This window comes from Ailuropoda melanoleuca, chromosome 11 (genome assembly GCF_002007445.2).
Source record: "Ailuropoda melanoleuca isolate Jingjing chromosome 11, ASM200744v2, whole genome shotgun sequence".
NCBI lineage: Eukaryota > Metazoa > Chordata > Mammalia > Carnivora > Ursidae > Ailuropoda > Ailuropoda melanoleuca.
In genome coordinates, this window is record NC_048228.1 from 57,371,458 (window position 1) to 57,396,791 (window position 25,334).

The 25,334-nt window shown below is 37.1% G+C and overlaps 1 protein-coding gene across 3 annotated transcripts in view; it reads right to left on the minus strand.

Moving 5' to 3' along the window:
- Positions 1-3,627: 3,627 nt before the first annotated feature.
- Positions 3,628-25,334, minus strand: part of STAP1 (signal transducing adaptor family member 1) — a 32,720-nt gene continuing 11,013 nt past the window's right edge. For 2 of the 3 annotated variants that reach the window (XM_011234181.3, XM_002926721.4), the window contains 7 exons: positions 21,011-21,124; positions 18,089-18,145; positions 15,523-15,695; positions 13,938-14,066; positions 8,449-8,518; positions 5,887-5,983; positions 3,628-4,438 (listed from right to left, as the gene is read on the minus strand). In XM_011234181.3, the coding sequence (XP_011232483.1) occupies positions 4,389-4,438; positions 5,887-5,983; positions 8,449-8,518; positions 13,938-14,066; positions 15,523-15,695; positions 18,089-18,145; positions 21,011-21,124 (690 nt within the window). In that variant the 3' untranslated portion in view covers positions 3,628-4,388. The remainder of the gene's footprint in view (positions 4,439-5,886; positions 5,984-8,448; positions 8,519-13,937; positions 14,067-15,522; positions 15,696-18,088; positions 18,146-21,010; positions 21,125-25,334) is intronic. The other variant, XM_019807478.2, reaches the window with a different exon arrangement.

The window sequence follows — 25,334 nt, forward strand, 5'->3', positions numbered from 1 at the left end:
ATATATATGTATATATATATAGTTTATAACTAAACTATAAACCACTGCCTAAGTCCTAGGTCAGTCCCTGATACATGCGTGCATTGGACAGACCCAAACCAACATAACAAAGGCTTTGAAAATTGAACTGATACTGGAACTTTTTCCCACAAAGTAAAGCAGACAGAACTGGTTCAATCTAATCAGGATGATTGTCTGCTTTAAAATTTAAAAAAATCTCCAGGGGCACGTGGATGGCTTAGTTGGTTAAGCGTCCAACTCTTAATTTCACTCGGATTGTGAGTTCCAGCCTTGCCTCAGCCGGCGCTGGGCATGGATCCTGCTTAAGATTCTCCATCTCCCCCCCTCAAAAAAAAAAGAAAATGCAGAAGACCCAGCTAAGGGAGGCCCAGACTTCCAACCCACAGAAACAGGAAAGGATAGGGTGAGGGGAGGGGGGGAAGAGAGAGAATATGAATATCTGTATATGATGTGAACCAATGAGAAAGTTTTTTAAAAAGGCTTCAGAAATAAACATGGGTTTGGATTCCAGCTTCATTTACTAGTTGTGTTTCTGACTTCTTTAACTAGTCGTATGTGAAAACTACTTAGGTGGTGATTATATGAATCATGTCATTTTTATTTCTCCCAATAATTTTATAAGGAAAGTATGATGATTATCCTTGTTTTATGACGATTCATATAATTATGGCACTTCACACAGTGCCTGTCACAGAGTAAATATACAGTCGCCCAGGCTTTAGTTACTTGTAATGGTCCTTTCCTATTTCTAAGAGTGACAGTTTTCCTCTAGGAAGAAGGAGGGTTGCTTCCTCCTTCCCTAATGTTTTTTTTTTTTTTTTAAAGATTTTATTTATTTATGTGACAGAGAGACAGCCAGCGAGAGAGGGAACACAAGCAGGGGGAGTGGGAGAGGAAGAAGCAGGCTCCCAGCGGTGGAGCCCAATGTGGGACTCGAGCCCAGAATGCCGGGATCACGCCCTGAGCCGAAGGCGACGCTTAATGACTGCGCTACCCAGGCGCCCGCTCCTTCCCTAATGTTATGCTTACTCATTCATTTATCTATTCTACCAATATCTATCAGCTTCCACTCTGTGCCAGGCCCTAGGCCAGAAGACTAATTGAAGGACTTAGAAAAAAATAAACCAGTTCATTAAAAGAAATTACCAAAATTCACTCAAGAAAAAATAGATAACCCGAATTGTCTTACATCTATTAAAGAAATTGAATTCATAGTTAAAAACCTTCAGCAAAGAAATCTTCAGGCCCATATGGCTCATTGGGTGAATTCTACCAAGTACTGACGTAAGAAAAAGTACCAATTCTACACATATTTTCCAGACCACAGAAGAAGAAGGAATGCTTCCCAACTCATTTTTTGATGGCAGCATTACATTAATACCAAAACTAGACAAAATAAAAGGAAACTTTCTCAATCTGATAAATCATCTATTTAAAACCTACAGCCAACATTATACTTACTAGTGAAAGATGATTTTGTCCTTTAAAATTGGAAGCAAAGAATGCCTGGGTGGATCAATTGGTTTAAGCATCTGCCTTCCACTCAGGTCATGATCCCAGGGTCCTGGGATAGAGTCCAGTCCCACTTTGGGCTTCTTGCTCAGCAGGGAACCTGCTTCTCCCTCTGCCTGCCTCCCCTTACTTGTGTACTCTCTCTCTGTCTCTCTGACAAAATCTTTAAAAGAAAAAAAAAAGAAAGAAAGAAAATTACAAGGAATCTAAAAAAGAAAAAAAGCTTTTAAAAATGAATAAAAGTCTAGCAAATGGATGGGGTGCCTGGGTGGCTCAGTGGTTAAGTGTCTGCCTTCAGCTCGGCATGACCCCAGGAACCTGGGATTGAGCCCCACATTGGGGCTCCCCTCTCAGCAGGAAGCCTGCTTCTTCCTCTCTCACTTCCCCTGCTTGTGCTCCCTCTCGCTGGCTCTTTCTCTGTCAAATAAATAAAAATCTTTTAAAAAAAAAAGTTAGCAAATGGAATCTTGGAATTATAAGATCAATATACAAAAAGTGTATTTCTATATATTACCAATAAATAATTGGAATCCAAAATGTTAAAAACTATCATTTACAATAGCACCAAAAAATTAAATAATTAAGTATTGATCTAATAAAACATGTGCAGGATCTGTATGCTGAAAACTATAAAGAACTGTAAAATAAAAAACCTAAATAACTGGAAGGATATATTATTCCTGAATTGGAAGATAATATTGTCAAGATTCAGTTCTCCCTGAACTCATCTAAAGCTTCAACAAAATCCAAATCAAAACTCTGGAGGATTTTTCTGTAAGTCCCATTCTGATTCTAAAACTCATACTGAAAGGCAGAGAAACTAGATTGGTCCAAACAATTTTGAAAAGAAGAGCAAAGTTCGATTTATATCCTCTGATTTCAAGAACTACTATAAAGCTACAGTAATCAAGATAGCATGGTATTGGCAAAAGAGTAGGAACATATATCAATGGAAATTGATCCACAAAAATACGGTCAATTGATTTTTTTTTTAGAAAGGTACAAAGGCTATTTAAATGAAGAAAAGATTATCTTTTTTTAACTAATGGTGCTCGAACAATTATATACCTGAATGCAAAAAAAATGAATTCTGCCCTTAAAACTAATTTCAAGTGGGTCATAGACCTAATGTAAAACATAAAACTATGACACTTCTAGAAGAAAACCTAGAAAGAAAAATCTTTGTGATCTTAGGTTAGGCAAAGAGTTCTCAGATACAATACCAAAAATAAAATCTATATACAGAAGCAAAAATTGATAATTTTTACTTCATTAAAATTTAAAACTTAATGCTTTGCAAAAGACACTATTAAAAGAATGAAAAAACAAAATATTTGCAAATTATATCTGACAAATAACTTATATTCAGAATATGCACAGAATTATCAAAATTCAACCATAAGAAAACAAAAGCACAACAAAAACGTGGGCAGAAGGTTTAAACCGATACTTTACCAAATTAGATATGTGAATGTCAACACATGAAAAGATGCTCAAATTAATCATTAGGGAAATGCATATTAAAACCACAGAGACACCACTACACACTTATTAGAGGAACTTTTTTAAAAATGTGACAATACCAGTAGGTGTGTGGCTGGCTCAGTTGGTAGAGCATGCAACTCTTGATCTCAGGGTCATGAGTTCAAGCCGCGTGTGTGGTGTAGAGTTTACTTAAAATTAAAAAAAAAATTAATGACACTACCAAGTGCTGGTGAGGATGCAACTAAAACTCCAGTATCAATGGCAGATGTGCAAAAAGGTAGAACTGCTCGTGAAGAGAGTTTGGCAGTTTCTTATAAAGTTAGATGGACTCTTTCCATATAACCTAATATTCTCATTCCTAGATATTTTACCCAAGTGAAATGAAGACTTACGTTTACACAAAAATCTGCATATGAATATTAGTATAGTTCAGTAAGTAATTGCCAAAAACTGGAAACAACCCTAATACATTTTAATTGTTAGATGGATAAAAAAACTAGTTCTTCCATACAGTGAAATACTATTCAGCAATAAAAAAGAACAAGCTAGTAATACAACACTTGTGTGAATCTAGACATTATGACGAATGAAAATAATCAGCCTCAAAAGTTTTCAATACTGTGATTGCATTTATATGACATTTTGGAAAATGTAAAACCATAGGAATGGAAAACATCAGTAGTTGCCAGGGATTGTGGTGAGAAGAAGGGTTAACTACAAAGAAAGAGCATCAGGGCATTTTTTTTTGAGGTGATGGAACTTTCTATATCTTGATTCTGGTGGTGGTTGTCAAAACATTGGACTGTATACCAAAAAGAGTGAATTTTATTGCATGTAAGTTAAATTTTTTAAAAAGAAAGAAGTATAGCCCTTGTACATAAGACACATCACACTTGGATTTATTTATTCAGTTCACAGTTTCTCCTATACTAAAAGCTCCAACAGGGCCATACTTAATCCTTAACACTAAGAATTTCTAGCCCAAGGACTTGAGGTTTCCTTCTCCTCTTAATGGCTCTGAGATCTCATGTGAGAGAGCCTGCACTAACTCCTTAAGTATTAGAGAGTACATGAGAGTACATGAGGAGAGTGGTTCAGCCAGCTCCAGCTGGCCACCAGCACCAGATGTGTGAATGAGGCCAACTTGAAACATACTGCCCTGGTCAGGCCATCAGCTGGTTACAGTTGTGTAAGTGACAGCAAGTGAGACTAGCAGAAGAACTGCCCAGCTGAATCCAATCCAAATTGCCAATGCACAGAATCGTGAGCAAATAAAATGGTTGTTGATTTAACTACCATGTTTTGGGGTGGTTTGTTACACAGCATTAGATAACTGACATGAAGCAAATTATATCAGATTCACTGTCACCCTAAACATTTTTTTTTAATTTTAGAGGTGTTACAGGAAATCCTTTGGTCTCTGAAAAAAAAAAAAAAAGAATAGTTACTTCTTGTATTAATAATATTAAGTAATAGTTAATAGATTTCTATAAATGGTGTTTTCCTGCATTAAGCCTATGTAATATATTATTCTGGCCATATCTGTAGTAATGTCTTCATCCCTTATGGTTCTATTTTGAGAGAGATGTTCAGAAATTAGTATATAGAAAAGGTCAAAAATGTGATAAGAGGGCTGAAAGAACCAATAACTTACAGAGGACAGAGACTAAGGGGGAACAAGGGCATTGTGGCTGCTTTTATATATTTGATGGGCTTTTTAAAACCCTGAGTTGTTCCAAAGCCAGAAATTGGAAGTTAAAGGAAGAAATATTTCAGACTCACTATTAAGGAAGAATTCTCTAAGATGAGCACTGATCAGAAGTGAAGTGTGCTTCCTCAGAAACCACTGAGGCAACCATCATTAGGAATTTTCAAACAAGCTGATTGGTCACATCTTAGAGATGTCTTCTGTACTGAGTGTGCAGGTGATTCCTATATAGAGTGACGCACAGTACTAGACAATTTCTGTGAAGTTCCTTCAGACTCGGAGTTTCTTTATTTGGCATCACAAGATTCATAACTATGTTTTCAACCTTGGACTTTTAAAGTAGCTGGCTTTTTAAATTTAATCAGACTTTTCAGATATGCCCTGATGCAGGTAGCCAAACAAAGTTGTTTTTCCTCATAATCTGAAGGAACAGGGACTTATTTTGTTATCTTACATTCAGACTTCTGTCTTGATGGTGGGATAAGCCTCTCTTTCAAGACATCTACTGCCTAATGTCCAGTTCCCATAGTCTCTCCTTGATCTTCATCCATTTTAATCTGACTAGAGCATCTGATGTTATTGACAGATCATACTTTTAAATCCCCTGTTTGGTTTACATGACTGTATGAATATGATTTTCGTCTTATCTCTGAACTTGTTTGATAAAGCCAAGTAGAGGGGCGCCTGGATAGCTCAGTCAGTTAAGCATCTGCCTTCAGCTCAGGTCATGATTCCAGGGTCCTGGATCGAGCTCCACATCAGGCTTCCTGCTCAGAGTGGAGCCTGCTTCTCCCTCTCCCTCTGCTTGCCACTCCCCCTGCTTGTGCTCATTCTCTCTCTCTCTCTCTCTCTCTCTCTCTCTCATTCTCTGTCATATAAATTAAAAATGTTTAAAAAAAAAAAGTAGAATGATGATGAAATTTGTAGTCACAATACATGCCTTACAGCTTTTCTTTCTCTAGAGTGGGCCAGTACTCATCTACCAGAATATATTGGTACTCCCTTATTGCCACAGGGTTAGTGACAAAATGACTACAAATAGATAAATTTAAAAGCTGAACTACATTCCTACCTGGTTGGTATTACAGATCATATACAGGGCAGGGGGAGGGTTGTTTTGTTTTGCTTTCCTTAATACAGCAATGAAGTGAAGAACATACCAAGGGTTACATCAGTTGAATATATAAATGGTTGTAAATTTCCTCGAGTCTCCTTCATGAAATAATCAATGACACTGAAAAGGTTTGGGAGTGTTACCTGTACAAAGAGGGTGAGAGAAGGCTCAGCATCATCCATGTGAAGAGAAAGTAAAAGAAAGCTCGTGAAATTTAATGAAGATTACTGTGAATTTCCTAATCTCTAGTAAAACATGTCAACACTTCAATGAGGTACTGAATGGCCAATGTTTCCTACCCATGCATTTTTTTTCTGTTTTATAATATCTAATTCCCTGTTGCAAAATTTCCTCCTCCCCATGGGATACATTTTGGTGGACAAGAATTGGGTACTCTGTTCTTCCCTAGTTATTGCATGAGAATGTGACTCAGGTTAGGCCAAAAAATGCTCTCTTCCTGAGGTTGGAACTTGAGTAGAGGAGCAAGGAAGGATAGCAGATTCCTAACCAGATGGTTCTTAGTATGGTTGACCCTTGAACAACAGGGGTTAGGAATGCCAACCCCCATGCACTCAAAAATCCATGTTATAACTTTTGACTCCTCCCAAAATTAAACACTAATAGCCTACTGTTGACCAGAAGTCTTACTGATAATCAGTTGATTAACACATATTTAGTATGTTACACATATTATATACTGTATTCTTAGAATAAAGCCAGGGGAAAGGAAATGTTATTAAGAAAAATCACAAGAAAAATACATTTAGCAGTACCGTTCTGTATTTATCAAAAAAAAAAGAAAAAATCCATATGTAAGTGGACCCACGCTGTTCCAACCTGTGTTGTTCAAGGGTCAACTGTGCAAGTGACTGCTTCCTAGTGTCTGGAGGTCTTCCAGCTTTCCAGTTGTTTTATGTGCTTCCTGTGTTCTTACATCTGCCTTTACTTAAGTTAGTTGTTTGGTTTCTTCTGTTTGACACCAAAGAACCCTTAAAGCTGGAGAATTTAGCATTTTAATATCTCACTGTAACAGGATAATTTACTTGGCTAAGAGTAGCTGAAATGTGTTGCCACCCCCAAACCAGTATTTTTATACAAGTAAAATCAGGTTAAACCTGAATATCCCTAGAATTCATAAAATGGCAACCTGGTTGAGGGGTGGGGTAGGGGAGTGTGAAAGATGAAAGAACAATCCAGACTGTTAGCTTTCCTTACATTGGGGACTATTCGGGCTAATTACAGATAAACAAGCCCCAGCTCACCAGTCACAGAGGCACATTTTCCTTCCCTGACCATTGCTTCCAGTCAGTTGGTTATTTGGGTTATCCTTCAGCAATCTAGTTGTTTGTTTCCTTCATTAGAAATTTTTAAAAACCCCCAGCAGACATGGACATGAGAGCTGAGAAGCTCTGGGAGGCATTTATGGCAAAGATGGAAGTGGGGTGTATGAATCAGCAGCTTCCCTCCTCTTGGCAAAGGCTGCTACTGCATTCCAAGAAGGTCTAAACAAAAAATTCAGGGATGCCTGGGTGGCTCGGTCGGTTGAGCGTTTGTCTTCAGCTCAGGTCATGATCCCAGGGTCCTGGGATCAAGCCTCATATCAGGTTCCTTAGTGGAGCCTGCTGCTCCCTCTGCCTGCCACTCCCCCTGCTTGTGTGCATGCTTGTTCTTTCTTTCTCTCTCTCTCTGACAAATATAATACTTAAAAAAAATAAAAATAAAAAAAAATAAACATTAAAAATTCAACCATACTGCCCCTTTATTTGATCAACACAATGGGCCTGGAGAGGCAGAGGCACTAAGAGTTCAATTTTAGAGATGTTAAAATAAATATCTTCAAGACTTATCAGTTCCGTTTATGTGATATCACTTCCCTGGTCCAGTCTTCCCACCATTGCATCCTAAGATCACGCAGCTATATTCCCTTTTTCTGGCACCATAGCCCAGATCACTACATTTTCATTGGTTGAGACGACTGTCAATACCAGTTTTCCCACCTGTATAATAGTCATTCCCTAACGGTAATAGTGAAGATTAAATTAAGTGATCTATGTAAGATATTTAGCGCTCTGCCTAATACATGACCTAGCGATTATGATATTATATCATTAGCCCCATGGTAAGTTGATTGGGATGGGAGAGGGGTTGCAGACCAGGAAGAAACCACTTCTTCATGATTATGTTGCTATTATGAGGGGGATTTCTGAACTTCTGCGTGACGGGTATTAGAGGACTAGACATTCACAGAATTTTTTCCCCATTAGAAATAAGCACATTGAAATACGTATCATTGGAGGATGTAAAATAGATGTTTAACAAAAAAAATTTCCCTCCTTGAAATAATCGTATTGATAAAGATTGCAGAGAAACAAAAGTAGAAAGAATTGTTAGCAGATTATTTTCTGTGCCTCCTCATCCGCATGCTCTTGTATCTCGCTTCTCACCCTGGATATCTGCCACTTTCGGGGCTCCTGCACATGGCTGTTTTTTACCAGCACTATGTTTCTAGGCAAGGGGTCTGCTTCTCCACCTTTCTTGGAATTCTATGAGATAGATTTGGGAAAAAAGCTGGAGAAAATTCATCAAAAACAAGGAAATAGCTACTCACAGGTGTTTCCAGTTCAATAGTGTAGTTTTTTCCTACACTCATCACTTTGTAGTGCTTGATTCTTGGCATGCTAAAATGAAAAAAGGGGGAGGGTTAATCTCCATTTGAATATACTATTGGATCAAATCAAACTAAAGTGAGTATAAAATATCTCCTCTATGGTAAAACCTATGTCCCCATTCCCACAGTTAGGCAAAAAAAAAAAAAAAAGGTGGGGGGGAATGGTGGTTTTTATTTTGTTACCCTGGTAAATAACAAAAAAAAAAAAACCTTTTTGGAGGGGTTACACACTAGGGATATAGACAACCTGAGTCATTGAGAGGATGATTGGATAACAGGAAAAAAAGGAATCAAGACCTGAAAATCTTTCAGGCAGAAATTATTTTTTAATGCCAGTAATTTCCAAAGCAGGCAACATTATGAAATCCAATGTAGGTACATACAAATCAGATTTTTTTATTCTCTAGATTAAAAGGGAAGTAGAAAGAATTACTGAAAGCAAATTACTTTCTACTCTACCTCATATCTCTATTCCTATCAGAAATCCCTGAATGGCTGTTCTTCCTGCTAGCTCATAGACCACCTTGGATATCTGCTAACTTCAGGGCTGACTTAGAGATATGGAAAATGATCCGTGAGAATGTAAGCACAGTAGGTGAACCATAATGTCTTCCTCTTCTGTGGTCACATAGCACTCTAAATTATTACCACCCTAAACACATGGTATTTTATTGACTAGAATTCCTCAAGAACAAGAAGCACAATCTATTCACCTTTGTCTTCCAGCATTAGGCACACAATATTTATGAAACTTAATTTTTTAAATATTACCAGGCCATGTTATAGTGCTATTTGCTACAATTAACTTATATTGAAAGCAGAAGTCATAGGTTTGCCTTGAATTCCTTTGATTCATGTGACGACAGTGTCAGGACCAAAACTTTCTAAAGTTGAAAAGTTAAAAGCATTTATTACACTGACATTTGCTTGAAAGAGAAACTAATTCAACATCTGTCCAATTTACAGAAGTGGTCTAAAGCTGTCTATCAGGTTAAGTTTGTTGGCAGGGCCTCCCACCTTCTTTTTTTTTTATCACCCATCTCTCCATTTCCAGGTCACATTCCTCTAGGACTGAGCTATACTTCTTTTGAAGGGACTTTTTCTTCACCCTACCACTCTATCCAAATAGTCTCTCAATTGAATATCATTGGAAAACAGCTAATAATTTTATTCCAGTGGCTTATTCTAGAACTTTACTTTTAAAACATGGGATAAAACCTAACTAACCCTCTCCCCTCCTAAAAAAAATTAAAAAGTATTCTTTATTACTGATCTTTCAAGACTGGTGAAGGAAACATTTTTGGACAAAAATCTTACAAGTACTTTCTTTTGGGGTGTTTGGCTCTGGCTTTATTTTTATTCCTACATGAGAAGACTTTTTCATAAACATATAGTTACTTTTGAAAACTCTCACCCATTCCAATTAGAATTCCTGTATTCCTATGAAAAAAAGTGGTTATTATTCCTTGGAAGACTGAGAAAGCTTGAAGAGCATGATCTTTATAACCGGAAAGATCTAGGTTCAAATTCTGGTTCTATGTCCAAGTTCTCAGGCTTCATTTCTTCATCTATAAAATGGAGATGATAATCCCATTCCTCATAGGGCTGTTGTAAATTAATGTCTGAAAAGTCCTTAGTACAGTGTCTTGCACATTTAGACACATAGTAAATTATAACTTTTTATTACATTTTAAATTTATCATTTTAACTTAGTAGTTTCTGCAAGGCTCAGCTGCTTCATTTGTAAAACATGGAAAAAACAGTCTCAGTTTTTACTGTGCCTGAAGGAAATGCTTGTCAAGCACCCAACACAGCACCCACAAATGGTACCCTGGAAGTGGTGACAGTGATTGTTGTTAGTAACAGCTATTGTATCATTGTCATCATTATTCATGACAAAGCTATGGGAGGAAAAGTAGCAAAGATTAAGAGTCTCTTGGAACTTTTGACTAAAAGGACTAAATTCTGAAACAGAAAGTAAGGTAGAAAAAAAAATTGCATTGGAGTTGCTTAGGCTTTGAATCTCATTTTAGACTTTTTCTTTCATATTTTGTTTTGTTTTTCCAAAGAAATGAAGATAGAGGGAAAAAATGAGATTGATAAAATTTGCTATATTGAGGTTTTCTTATTATGTCCTCAAAAAAGAAGTAACCTGTCTTTTAACAAGTGTGTGACCTTAAATGTGATATAAATACTTGTTTTTAGCTTCTCAACGAAATGTTTGCAAAGGAATTAATTTGGGGTCAGTATTTTCTACTGTTTCCTTGGCTAATGGCTTTCCAAGGTGTATATACTACTAGCTTGCCATGTAGTCATAACAATTTTAAGAAAACAAAGCCAAACCACTAAGTTCGTTGTAAGAATAGCTCAGTGTCTTATGAATTCACACTCCATTGGGCTGGGTAAAGCGGGATATTTTACATTGAGAGAGGATCACCTGATAATTAGGCACTGACTGACTTTTGCTTCTTCCCAAGAACTACAATCTTCCCTCCTACAGCTGATTTGTTAACTGATGAAGGTAATTTTACTTTCAGGCACTGCTCTGTAAACTAGCCTGTCTTTTTCAGCTAGTATTTTACCAGACACACCTAGACTTGCATGGCTGTACATTTCTTCTACAACCTGTAAGAGAAGGAATTGGTTCTGTGGGTTGTTACCCACTTGTGTTCAGGTGCTTCCTAATCGCCTAGATTTTTTGCCAAAGTCTTTACATTAAGCTCTACAGTCTAACAAGCTAACATTCTACTACTCTCTACAACGGCTACCCTTTCTGTTAAACAGAAGGTATGAAACCTAGACCTTCTAAAAGTTCTCTTTTTTGAGGCATTAACACATGTAACAATCCCTAACATCCATCACAGATATATCTGGCTCATAAGGAAAATTGGTGCAACAACAGTTAAAATTTTTCTTATCCATTTCCAACCATAAACTATTCCCCAAAGCCTAAATAAGCACATGGCCGCCCTAGCGTTAGAACTGGCTAGTCTGACCATTCCCCTCACTCTGCTTTCTAAATATGAACTTTTGGGGGGAGGACTAATTTTATGAAATGTTATGTTTTTGGGACCACCAGCTGTACAAAAGCATGAATTTCTGTATGAATTCAAACTGGAAGTGACTTTACTAAAATTAGAATTATACAAGTTTGACATGAATTCCTTTGCCAGACTCTTTCTTAGGAGTTTTAAATATAGCTTAAATACAGTACAGATATAAATAAACACTGTGATGTTCAATTCATATCCTAAGTATAGAAACTCATTGCGTTCGGTCACAAACCACATCTACAGTAGAAAACAGTTATTTCTGATAGCTCAGGTTTGCAGAAAATGCAGTGCAAAAGCTGGGCTAATTTAGACCATCTTAAAAAGATCAGGCTGCTATTGTGCAGAAAATATGCGGTCTTTAAAAGTCGTTAGGTCTCGGGGGCTTTGTTCGTTTCATACAGAATAATAATGCAGGGTTCACACGCTAATGGATCAAACACTCAATCCAACCAAGAAAAGAATAAAATGAAGGAAAAAAAGCTAATCACTCTTGTGTGATTTAGCTTTCCAGCTGTTAAATTTCTTTTTAAAACAAAATTTGAGAAATAGATTTTAATTCAGTTTATATGCTCTTCATTTTTAAAGGCATACTTAATGCAATTTCCTAAACCCTGAAAAAGGACAAGCTCCTTGACCAGGATGTACTCAACAGAAAAGTTCACTTTTCTCCCAGGGTTTCTTCTTAGCTCACTTATATGTAATGGCAGTCACAATTTTTATTTCTTTTGCATTTGTTTCAAAATAGCCAATTGTATTATAAATCAAGTAAATTAAAATTGAGTAATCTGTGATAGTCTACCATATTAGTTGAAAATACATTAACTCCATATGTCAGCCTTTATAATAAAAAATAATGAAACAACAAGAAAGTTAAGTTGACATACTTATTCATTGTGGAAAATCACACACACACAATCACACACAGAGCCCTCACTTCACACATAGAACCAGGACCTGATCTACCTCTAACATTCTTGCCATCTATGCAGGGCACACGGCTGATGTATAAAGATGTTTCTGTTTATATGGAGTAATTGGCAAGTGATGAAGCTTGCTGGACCATGGCTCACTGTAATTATTTTCTTTTTACTGCCTTTATTCACTATCAGTGTCTTCATATTTAATATATTTAGAATTATTGATATTTATAGTGGACTGACTGGTAAATAGATTCATTGATAGATATGTTACAGCTAAAATAATTAATGGAATATTATCCCCAGGAAGAATAGCAAATTCAAGAATCAAAGTTCTGGTTATGCTTTTATGTGAAAGATAATTATTGAACATTTTCATTTAGGACAAAGACCTATATTTTAATTTCATTATCATTTGTTAAAGTGTTAACTAACCTGGAGTGCTTATTTATTGAAATGCAAGATTGCATAGACTCAGAGCTGGAGTGGACCCTAGCAGATCTAGCCACCTTAGCTACATGGAAAAATCAACTTTTGCATGTAAGTATTACTGACTTTATCAAAGATAAACCATTTTACCAGAAGGAAATTCTTAACTTTGACAAGAGGCTCCAAGTGGTCCTTTTTATAGAAGTCAGATTATGTCACTTTGTTCTTCACAGTCCAGTGTCCCCTTGTGTCATTCAGAGTATGTAACCTTGTCCCTCAGTGACCTGTACGGCTCAGAGTGATCAGTCCCTCCCCCCAACCTCTGGAATCTCATTTACCACTGTTTGCTTGCTCACTGCATTGCAATCACAGAGGCCTCTTTTTGGTTTTGAACAAACCCAGCCTTCTCCTGCCTCTGGGGATGCACTTGCCGCCTGGAATGCTCTTATCCCAGATATTGGCTTGGTTTGTTCCCTCACTTCCTTCAGGGCCCTGCTTAAATGTTAGCTAATGAAGTAGGCCTTCCGTGACCACTATAGTAAAACAACAATAGCAATCAGAAAATGCTTCTCTATACATGAACTCTGAGTGTTCCCATCATCCTCATCCTATTTAATTTTTTTCCATAGGCCTGATTACTATATATATGATTTTTTGCTTATGTATTTATTTACAGTCCATGTTGCCTTACAAGAATGTAAACTCCTTAAACCAGAGATGTTGTTGTGTTCACTACTCCATTCTCAATATCTAGAATATTTCTTGGCCCCATAATACTTGTTCAATAAAGATACGTGAAACGAATGAATGAATAAGAGAACTATACCCAGGATCAAAGTAATTTGCCCATTCTTTTTCCCTACTGCAAATATTAGCCTTGGCTCTGCTTCTGTAACATTCTCTCCCCCTTCTTCTGTGTTTATATTTTTAGCCCCAACAGAATACATAGCAGGTGCTGATCTTGTGCGACTTTGCTTTTTAAAGTGATACCATGCTTTTAACAATTCCATACTTTTTAAATTAAACATACTCTGTCTCCTGCCGGATAGTGATAGAGTAGCTTTTACTGTCACTACCAGGTCTCAGGATCATATTTCCCAAAGAAGGGTTCTTCTCAAGCATCTCAGTTGCTTCTTTCCGGGACACTGTATAAAAACATCTATAGGGGTGAGAAAAAAACAGGTTGTTTTTTTTTTTAAGTGATGAAGATCATTAATTGAAAAAATGCTACCAAAATAACTCTAAGAGCTGCCGTTATTAACTTTTCTTATTATCTTAATTCCCAACTTTCTTATTATAATTACAATGATATAATTATTATTACAATCCTGTGCTATTAAATACACTTTATGCTTTGGCCTTCCCTCTCTCATCCCTCCAAACCTCTTTCTTTAACCAAAAAAGACCTGAAAAGTTACCTATTGGTAAGTATGTAATCACCAGTATCATCTGAAAATCTAAGATAAGAATAGTGTATCCCCAGTTCATAATCTCAGTTTATACTTGGATAAATAACATTTGTTGGTGGTTTCTCTTCAGGGACACAAAGCATGTCTTTATATGGTTCTCTTATGTGGTCTGTTTTAAATAACTGGTATTTAAGGGTATGTCTGAATTCACTCCTTGTGTAATATGGCTTTCTAATGGCATTGGTGCTATTTTTATGTGTATCATTTTTTAGAAAGCACTTCCCATTTTTATAGTAAGTATTGTCGCCGTTTTATCAACAGAGAAAAATCTGGCAGGATATGCAATACCCTGAAATGTTAACAGTATATATCTCTGACTGGTAGGACAAGGAATAATTTTAATATTCTTTTTTATCTATCTGTAATAAATATATATTACTTGTTTTATTGGAGGAAAAAAGAAAAAGAAGCAGTCTTTGTGACTTTTAACACATCAGTACATCAGATGTCACTGGTTTCAGACAAGAGTGATGGTAGGTAGGTTTCAGCAATTATGGTACAGCTTGACTATGCATAAGAACCTGATGTCACGGGTGGTACCGGACAAGTTTCCCCAACAAGAAGACCACGATTCCAGGGGGAAAGGCCTCACCATCTTAGTCACACTTTCCAGCAATGTAAGAGTAAAAAATAAAGGTGTTGCTGAATTCAGCCTGTCTGTGCCTCTTCATTTTCCCAACACCACCTTATACACTTTACACAGGGCCTTCCTCAAGTATAAGCTCAATAACCACTCACTGACGGGACAATTGAAGAGAACATTCAGATATTTAAAATTCTTTAGTATAATTTTCTGACAGAAAATCAGTCCATCGTGTAGTTGCATGGTGAAAAAAAAGCTTTTCCTTCTTTGTACGTAGCAGTTTTCATTTAGGTTTGAGCTTTGGAAAGAATATCTATTTGGTCTAAAGGTGTGGGTGGAAGGGGATTTCCTGTGTGGTAAGAGGGTTGGTTCAAACCTACATTTTGCATTTTGTTGATCATGACACAGAAGAGGAACTGTGGCTTCTACTCAGAGATCTAACGTTCATCCACATGACCACTTACTGTCCCTGCTTTCATGAGGTCAAGGGTTCACTCTCTTTGATAATTAGAAATTAATATTAACACTCTAGGAACGACCCCCGGAGTTAGTGGTGCACTTACGCTGGCATAGGGCTCAGTACGTCTGCGTAATCTTCAGTGGATTCCTTCTCCTTTTCCATAGCTGAACTCAGGGTCCGCTCTGTCTCGATCCTCCTTTTTTTCTCTCTCTCTAGGACTTCATGCAGTCGAATTACTTGCCCAGGGAGGAGGGACACATGTAGAGGAACTGACAGCTGAAACAAATGAAAGCAGTAGGCAAACAAAGACAGCAGAATGACTAACTGATGTTATCAAAAAGGAGACCGCTGTGGCCCTCAGGGGCTCCAGTTACCTGACACAGATGGATAGAATCATGAATAGAGGATCTTGGTGTCTTAAAACTGCCTCTAAACCAACCAAACAGCTTTAACCTGTGCACGGTGCCCAGTCTTCCTAGAAGTGTTCCTTTTAGCCTGGCACACAGCAAAGTATACCCAGCTTGCACTACAAGCTAATTTGAGTAACGACAAACCTCTTGTTCATGCTGAGTTCACTAATTCTTGCTGCCAGGGAAGTCCCAGAGCACCTGCAAGGTGCCATGTCCTCCCACAGCTAACCTGGAATTAGCTCCCCCAGGCATATGACAACATGGAGTTGAGATGGAACTCTTCGTTAGATGACTGAGAATTGGTAGTCAGAGGTCCATAGTCTGGTGTATTTGTGTGTATACTTCAGTCATTCACACGTTAGGGTTATGACACTGCTCTACTTCGTTTTGTTTTGACCTTTTCTAGAGATGTATTTTGGATTGAGCAGTCTATGCCCTCCTGATATTCATACCCTTGATTTACACCTTCTTATGACCTATTTACATGTTCTTATTAATTCCTGTTGTTTCCATCTTATACATATGCATATATATGAAATTTGAAATAAAAACATAGTAAGGATATACAATCAAAAAGTTATTCTTCTGGATAACTAAGCTAATAATTAGTGCAGTTATTTCCTTATATACCAATCCAGAAAAAAATAATAGAATGAGGAAAAACTAATGAAAAATCTGCTTACTAATTGCCTATTATGTCCCAAGCATTGTGCCATTCCAAATCCTCACAGCAATACTCTAATATAGGTATTGTTATCCCTACTCTACAAAAAGAAGAAAAAGATTCAGAAAGATTAAATAACTAACCCAGGGTCACACAGCTAGAAAGTTGTGGACTCAACCTCCAGATTATTTAATTCAAAAGCAAAGTCTCTGCTCTTTTGACTACAGTCTGTGTTTCTCAAACTTCTGGTAACATTCTCCTGATAACACCATAGTGTGAATATACACGGAGTGTTCAGGGAACATAGTAAAAAACAGTATTTACCGAGCACAAAATTTAAGACAATTTTTCTTCTCTTGGAAATTCGCATGAATTTTATTTTTGCATACTGAATATACTTCTGTACTTGTTAATATGAAAACAATGCTTTTTATCCTTACCTCAAAGAAAAAAAAACTAAAAACAAATTTTTTTTTGCCAAACCATCAAGTATAATTAGCGTGCCAAGAAGATGCATCCCAAGGTTTTCTGGTGGTTTTAGTGTTCTCCTGATACCTACTCACATACCCTTGGGGACTTGGATCCCAGTGTACCAAGTGTCATGCCACACAAGGTCGCTTTTCCACAACCCTGATACAGTTTGCCAAAAAGTGTCTTCCTCTTCACAAGTCAGCATGTCTTTCACATCTTTAACTGGCTCCCTTTTCCAGTCTCCTGTGACTTCCCTGCACAGTAGCTAAACTTCCAACTTTTACCTGTTACTGGCTGATAGAAAGAACCAGCATCCATCATCTCGGTAAAGTGCAGTGTGTATTTCATATGACTGTAAAGCCTCACTTAGGAGCTAGCTTTGGACAGAGTCTGCAGTTAACTGACTGTAATAAACATAGAAAGTTTTCTTCTCTAAAAGTATCGGAGAACATGGTGCTCTTTTGGGGGCTGGCTCTCAAAGTCCCTCACGTTTATAAGACAGTTGCTATAATAGCTTCATTTAAAATAATGGTGGAGATCCAACTGCAACAATTCACTGTAAGCAGTTGGTCTTGCTATTTTTCTCTGATAAGATGCCAGAGTTGAACTTGTAAACATCACTTTGTCTTAAGACTCACTAAGCAAATGTTTGAAGGAGAATCTTCGTTTTGATGGGCTCTCTGTTACACTGTTTATGGTATTCACAAAATTCATCTCTTAGCATTTTACAAATATGTATTAAATGAATAAGAAAGTAATTGGAAAGTATTTTAGAAGATGCTATGTAACCTATAGATATCAACATATATAAAGGACCACTGTGTCAAAGGACAGGACCAAAAACTAGATCTCCCTGACCACCTGTAACTCTCTAGCTAGCATGAGGCCCTGTTTGCTTTCTACATAACAATTATCACAATTTTAAATTATCTCGTTCATTTTCTTTCTTCCTTTCCATCCACCTGATAAAAATATAAATTTCATGAGTAAGTGTAAAGGTTTATATCTCTCCTTTTCAATTCTCGTATCTCCGACCCCTTTCACTCTGTATGGTTCATAGCCAGTGTCCAGTAAATATTTGTTGAATTAATGAATCAATCAAAAGCAATGTCCTTCCTACCTACCTCTGTTACTGTAAGAATGAAGCCTCTCCATTCTTCCCCACTTTCTGTGTTCTCTGTCTAAAGAGGAAGACAAAAAGATAAGAAAAGACATCAACGATTGTAAACATTAATACTTTAACTTCAAATAACTTTAGAATTTTATACAATTGTTTTTTAAGTCTCAAAATGTGTAAGCCATTAAAACCCAGCAAGATTGACAAAATGCATATTTTTCTATTGAAGCACATTGTTTTAAAAAAATCAGTTGTAATTTTTTTGAAGCACTTTAATCAAAAGGAAGAAACAATTCATTTTCCTTTTTGCTTAAACTATTAATGTGTATGTGTTATGAAATTTCAATATTTTCTTTTGTCAGAAGTATATAGCTTTAATATGTTTGCTTACTAAACGAGTAAAATTATACAGATTTATTTAACTCCAAAAAATGTAAATGTTAGGACACTTATTTCTGCAATATGTCAATTAATAGTTGATCCCCCCATTGGTATTTAACACTGACTGGCTTTAAGTTTGGGGCAACCACATAAGACCAATGTAGTTAATCCTTAAAAATTTCCAATTATTAGCTCTAAATCTTACTAATATAGCCAACATTTATTAAGTAGTTATACGTGGCAGCTACTGCTCTAAGTACTTCACATACATTAACTGATTTAATCTTCATGGCAACTCTGCAAAAGTTTTAAAATTTTTATTTTATAGATTTGCTCATTTAACATATTTATTGAGTGCCTTTAAGCACTAGACAGTATTCCAGGTACTGGTTTGCTTCAGAGAACAAAGCAAAAATCCTTTTTCTGATGAAATTTTGGGCCTAGCAAGAATAAAAAAAAAGAATTACCATCCTTTTCCCGTCCCCTAACCCCTCATGACATTCCCAATGTCTTCTACACTAAGATACATTTTATTCTCCCATTTATCTCCTTCTGAAGCTATAACATTTACTCACTATTAAATTTATGATTTATTAAAGATTTTATTTATTTATTTGACAGAGAGAGAGACAGCCAGGGAGAGAGGGAACAGAAGCAGGGGGAGCGGGAGAGGAAGAAGCAGGCTCTCAGCGGAGGAGCCTGATGTGGGGCTCGATCCCAGAGCCTAAGGCAGACACTTAACAACTGCGCCACCCAGGCGCCCCAAGGATTGTAATTTTAATAAAGTGGTCCAGGCAGATCTCAGTAAGAGGGTTACATCTGAGTAAAGACTTACTTCTGGATGAAGAAACCAAGGCACAAAGAGATTAAGTGACTTGCCTATGATTACACAGCTAATGAATAAAGCAGCCGGAATTCAACCCTAGGTGTCTGACTCCAGTCCTGTGTTCTTAACCACTGCATCAGAATCAACTGGGAAGCTTGCTTAAAATGAAGATTCTGGGGACCAGGGTTACGGGTGGGGCCTAGATTTCCTAAGTATAAGTAATTCTTAGTATAGCAGTCCCCCTTATCTGTGAGGATACATTCTAAGACCTCCAGTGGAGGCCTGACACCACAGATAGTACTGAACACTATATAAACCATGTTTTTTCCTATAGATACATGCTTATGATAAAGTTTAATTTATAAATTAGACACAGAGATTAAAATAATGGAATAAAACAATTATAACAATAGTCTGTAATAAAAGTTATGTGAATGGGGTCTTTCTCTCAAAATATCTTATTGTACTGGGGCTCCTGGGTGGCTCAGTCCGTTAAGCATCCAATTCTTGCTTTTGGCTCAGGGTGATGGGATCGAGGCCTGCGTTGGGCTCCCTGCTCACCGTGGAATCTCCTTTAGGTTCTTTCTCTCTCTCTCCCCCTCTCTCTCTGTCCCACCCACCACTTGTGCTTTCTCTTTGTCCCCTCTCTCAAAATACATAAAATCTTAAAAAACAATCTTATTGTACTGTACTCACCCTTCTTGTGATAATGTGAGCTGATAAAATGCCTCCGTGATGATATAAAGTGATATGAATGACATAGGCACTGTGATGGAGTGGTAGGCTACCACTGACCTCCTGATAATAGGTCAAAAGGAGGATCATCTGCTTCTGGGCCACGTACTGCGGGTAACTGCAGTCACTTTAAGCGGAGACTATGGTACTGTGAAGTTCACGACCAGCGCTTGCAAGACCAACTCCAACATCTTAGTCAATGCCGAGGTGTTCTCTTTATGCTATTACTATAGTTGTTGGTTTATTTTAATTGGCTCACTTTGAATGTCCATTCAAGAACAACATTTTTTCTATGTAAGTGCTGGGTGTGCAGTGATGACTTTAACAAACAGACCTCTGCTCATGCGGGGTTTAGAGTTTTATGAGATTAATACCATAGTTCACAAACTGTATATCTAACACAAAGTTGTTTTTGGAGTTTTTTTAACTGTAATAATAATGTTCTTTATAATTTTTTTTCCTTTTCTAATACAGAATCCAATCCAAGATCACATATCACATTTAGTTGTCATACTCCAGCTTCCATAAACAGGTGTCCAGTGTTCCTTTGGCTTTTCTTACAGTGGTATTTCGGAAGACTATAAGCCAATTGCCTTGCAAAATACATCTCAATTTGTGCAATATGGGTTTGTCTAATTCAGTGGTTCCCAACATGGATCATATTGGACATGTCTCAGGTTCATCTGGGAACTCGGTGAATGTCAATTCAAGAACAACTTTTTAAAAACACCAGATGTGATCTCTGGCTTTGTTGGAGGACAGAAGTATATGGTTTCAACATGCTTGTATACTAAACAAGGGAACAAGCCTTTTCAAATCCCTATTTAGAAAACTGCAGTTTTTGGCAAAAGGGAAGAAATATTAACAAAGTATGAGACTTGGCAGCTCCTCCTATAATTCCTCTTTATCTCAGCCACTGGGTTGTGAAGAGGCCAATGCTATTTATAACCACAACTTGTTTCCAACTAATTGCTTCTCCTTACTCACCTTCAGTTGCACTTCCTCTTTTGGCAAAACAAGGGTGAATTTTGCACAATTCTTTTCAGTTGAATTCTGGCCCATAAGGCATGTGAGGTCTATTAGGTCTAACTTGTCAACATACTGCAAAGATAAAGGAAATCTCATTAAATTATTTCATGGGTAACATACATCAGGTCTGGCAGGCAGGAATATCAGTAATCTCTTCCTTTCGACTGATTTGTACCTTGCATGATACCCTGGTTTTCAACTGAGCATCACAACCCTTCCAAACCCAGAGGGCGTTTGGAAAATGTATTATGTGGCGGTGTGCTGGACCTGACTTATACAGGTTAGCAAAAGCAGATTTTTTAATTTTTAGGAATTTTGCAAGCCAGTTGCTAAACACAGCCATTATTAAAAATTAAATAATATAAATGTACAATTATTTTAAAAACAAAGGTAATTAAATTCAAAACTCATTTTCTAATTATATTACTAAATAGTATTCACTATCCTCTTGAGGTTATTTACATCTTCATCTCTGTTTGATGGAAATACCAACTAATGGTGCATTACCGTACGTTTCTTTGCAATTCAGTGAGGTCACTTTGATAGGTTGAAATCAGCTATCCTGGAAGTATTTACATCCTGGAAATTGGCAAATCTTACATGTTAGGGCTTGATTTATTCTTCATTAATTGTCATAGAGGCCAGCAATTTTTTTTTCTGCAAAGGCTAGATAGTAAATGCTTCTGGCTTTGTGGACCACATAGAGTCTCTGTTGCAAATTCCTTTGTTGTTGTTGTTGTTGTTGTTTTAATACAATACTTTAAAAATATAAAAAATTTTCTTAGCTCATAGACTGTACAAAATCAGGCCAGCAGCTAGATTTGGCTCAAGGGCCACAGTTTGCTTGGCTCTGGTTGAGACATAAAGTGAAGGAGAAAAATGTTAATGATGCAGGTGAAACTTTAAAGTTTGTTGTGTCTGAAACTTTTTCATTGTTAACAGAACAAAAAATTGACAAAATATTCTTCTATAATTCAGAAACTATTGTTACTTAGCAAAGAACTTGTCCATGTCGCTGACAAAGAGGTGAAGTTCTGACATACATAATTATTTCTTTGCTTTTTACTTATTCATCAATGTAAAGAAAAATATCAGTCAATGTGCATGTCAAATCTCATATTTAATGGCAATAAATTTATTAGGGAAACAGCAGATTGGAAAATAACTCCATTTGTCAAATAATAATTGAATTGCAATCACAGTTGGCTATGGATCCAAGTTCAGAAAAATCAATGAAAGTATTCTGTGAGTATCAATTGCCAATAGGGAAATTACAATAAAGAATATTGTTGTTTTATTTTTTTAACTGTGTGTTACACATTCTTTATATCAGTAATATTTATAATAGACTTATATACATATCCTCATACACATCATTTTTTTCCAGAATGCTATTCGACATTTATCATATGCCACTAATTATGAGGATCCTATTAAGAAATGCTTATCTTATCCCAATGCAATAAAAATATTTCTTCTGAACAATTGGCATATATGGACTGGTCTGTATGCAACTGGCCAGACTTGCTTTCTAGTATTAGATCAGAACCACCTTGAGTAAGCGCAGTAGAGTTTTTATGGCATAATTTTTTTCTGAATTAGCCTCATTCTGGACTTCTTTTTATTTTCCTCTGTTTTGCCCAATATAACTTATTTTGCTATGTTCTTGTAGGTCTCCTTATTTTATTTTTCTGAATAAAGTATGGCATAAAAATAAGCAAGTAAATTTTTTTCCAGACTTATTCCTATGTTGATGAAGTTAAGGGTACTTTGGTTGACTTATTTATTTTCAATGAACAAAGAGCAATTTAAAATAGAAGGAAAGGTATAAGGGAAGCAGGACAGAATTTCAAATTACACAAGATCTTTTTCTTTTCAATAAATTGAGAATTTATTCATCATCTCTATAACAAAATGGTTAACAAAAATATTGCAATTTCATATAATTTTTCTACACTGAGAATCACAATGTTATATTTTTTTGCTTCAATTATCAAATATAATTTAGAAAATTCAATGGGAGATGGAAAATCTATTGCATTTGCACATATCAATAGTCTTTATACTCTTTTGTTGTTGTTGTTGTTACAAGATCTTTTTCTGACGGATTGTCTAGATCAAAGCTAAGTGAATTTTCCTGAGACAAAGGAGGAAGCAACAGAGGAAGAAGTGGCCAAATTAGAGTGCGATAAACTGATCTATTGATTAAAAGAAAGGAAGTTGTATCTTTTTTTTTTTAAATTGTAATGTTGAAAATAGCCTTAAAGGTCATCCGTCTAATCTCATGCCACTTGATGCTTGAATCTCCTTTAGGGTATCCCTCCATGTAAATATCCTGTCTATGTTGGAATATCTCAAACAACAGGAAACTCCTGCCTCATCTGCCCCTCTGCCTGCTAGCAAGCTTTTCCTCATATTAAGCCATAGTTTTTCCTCCAGAGAATTTCCATCCATTGGTACCAGTCCCCTTTCTCTGCAGTAACATGAAGCAAATTCATGGGCTCTTTCGCATGACCTTCTGACAGCCTTTCAAAAAAAGGCAGCTTTTGGGGCGCCTGGGTGGCACAGAGGTTGGGCGTCTGCCTTCAGCTCAGGGCGTGATCCCGACGTTATGGGATCGAGCCCCACATCAGGCTCTTCCTCTATGAGCCTGCTTCTTCCTCTCCCTCCCCCTGCTTGTGTTCCCTCTCTCGCTGGCTGTCTCTGTCTCTGTCAAATAAATAAATTTAAAAAATCTTAAAAAAAAAAAAAAAGGCAGCTTTAAATTCTTCCCTACTATCCCCCAAATATCTACAGTTCTCACCTGTTCTATCTCTGTGCTTTCTCCTGAGACTATCACCCAACACATTTCCTAAAGTCTGCACGTTCTTTTAACAAAATTGGTAGAGGTACAGTTCCACAGTATTTCATTGTAACAGTCTCTTGGTGGCATAATGGTTAAGAATGCTGGCTCAGGAGCAAGATCTGGATTATGCCCCTTTCATTCCCTGTCTGATCTTGCATAATTTCTGAATCCTGAAACTTGACTATTCTCATCTATAAGTGGTGATTAAAATAGTACCCACTCTGTGGAGTTGTTATGAGAATTAGATGAGATATTGTATAAAGAATGCTTGAATGTGGGCGCCTAGGTGGCTCAGTTGGTTAAGCATCTGCCTTAGGCTCAGGTCATGATCCCAGGGTCCTGGGATCGAGCCCCATGTTGAGCTCCTTGCTCAGCTGGGAGTTGGCTTCTCTGCCCCTCCCCTGGCTTGTGCTCTCTCGCTCTCTCTCTTTCAAATAAATAAAATTTTAATAAATAAAATAAAATGCTTGACTGCTTACTATGTGACAGCTACTCTCTTAAATCCTTACATTCACTACCTCATTTAATCCTTTTGGTAAACTCATGACATGGGATACTGTTTTCATCCTAATTTTAGAGATGTGAAAATAAGCATGTTGGACACAATCTTTTATTTGGTCCTCTAGCTATGCTTTTATCCCTCCACCACACAGTGCTATGCACCAGGAGAGGGACTGATGTGGACAACATCTGACTTCCCCTTGGGTGGGACCCTGGTTAACACTGACAGGAGATCAGAAGAGTGAGCTATTTACTAGCCATGCAATTGCTTCCTCAGTCAAAGACCATACTCCTCTCAACACACTCGTCTTCACAAACCTCTTCACTGTTCTCCCACTTTTTTGTTCCGTATCCTGGGCATGATAGTAGGGTGCTATTACTAGCCTCAGAGTTCTGGTCTACCCTTTGTGGTTTTCCTACATCCTGTCCACAGCTTTGAATATAGCATGACCATTAAACTTTCTTCAAAAATGCCCAATTTGAGGGGTGCCTTGCTGTCTCAGTCACTAGAGCATGAACTCTTCATCTCAGGGGTTCGAACCCCATGTTGGGTGTAGAGATGATTTAAAAATAAAATCTTAAAAAAAATGCCCAATTTGAGACGTCATCTGTTTCCTACCACTTCCCTGTCTGATAGACTGAGACACAGAGAGGTTAGGTAACTGGCCTGAGAACCCACAGTTAACAGTGGCAGGGCCAGCATGAACACCCAGGCAGTCAGCCTGAAGAGCAGGCTGCAGTCACTAAGCAGTACCACCTCCTGCCAGGGAGTAAGTGAGCAGTAACTGTTCGCTCTCCCACTTACGTGTACTACGCAAGGTGCAGGCCAGGGGCTTTCACAGTTTTACTGATATCAGTAGGAAGTTGGAAGGCACAAAGGAAGAATTAGTTTTGTCAAAACTTATTATGGTATTTGGAAACCTTTTTATAAATCTT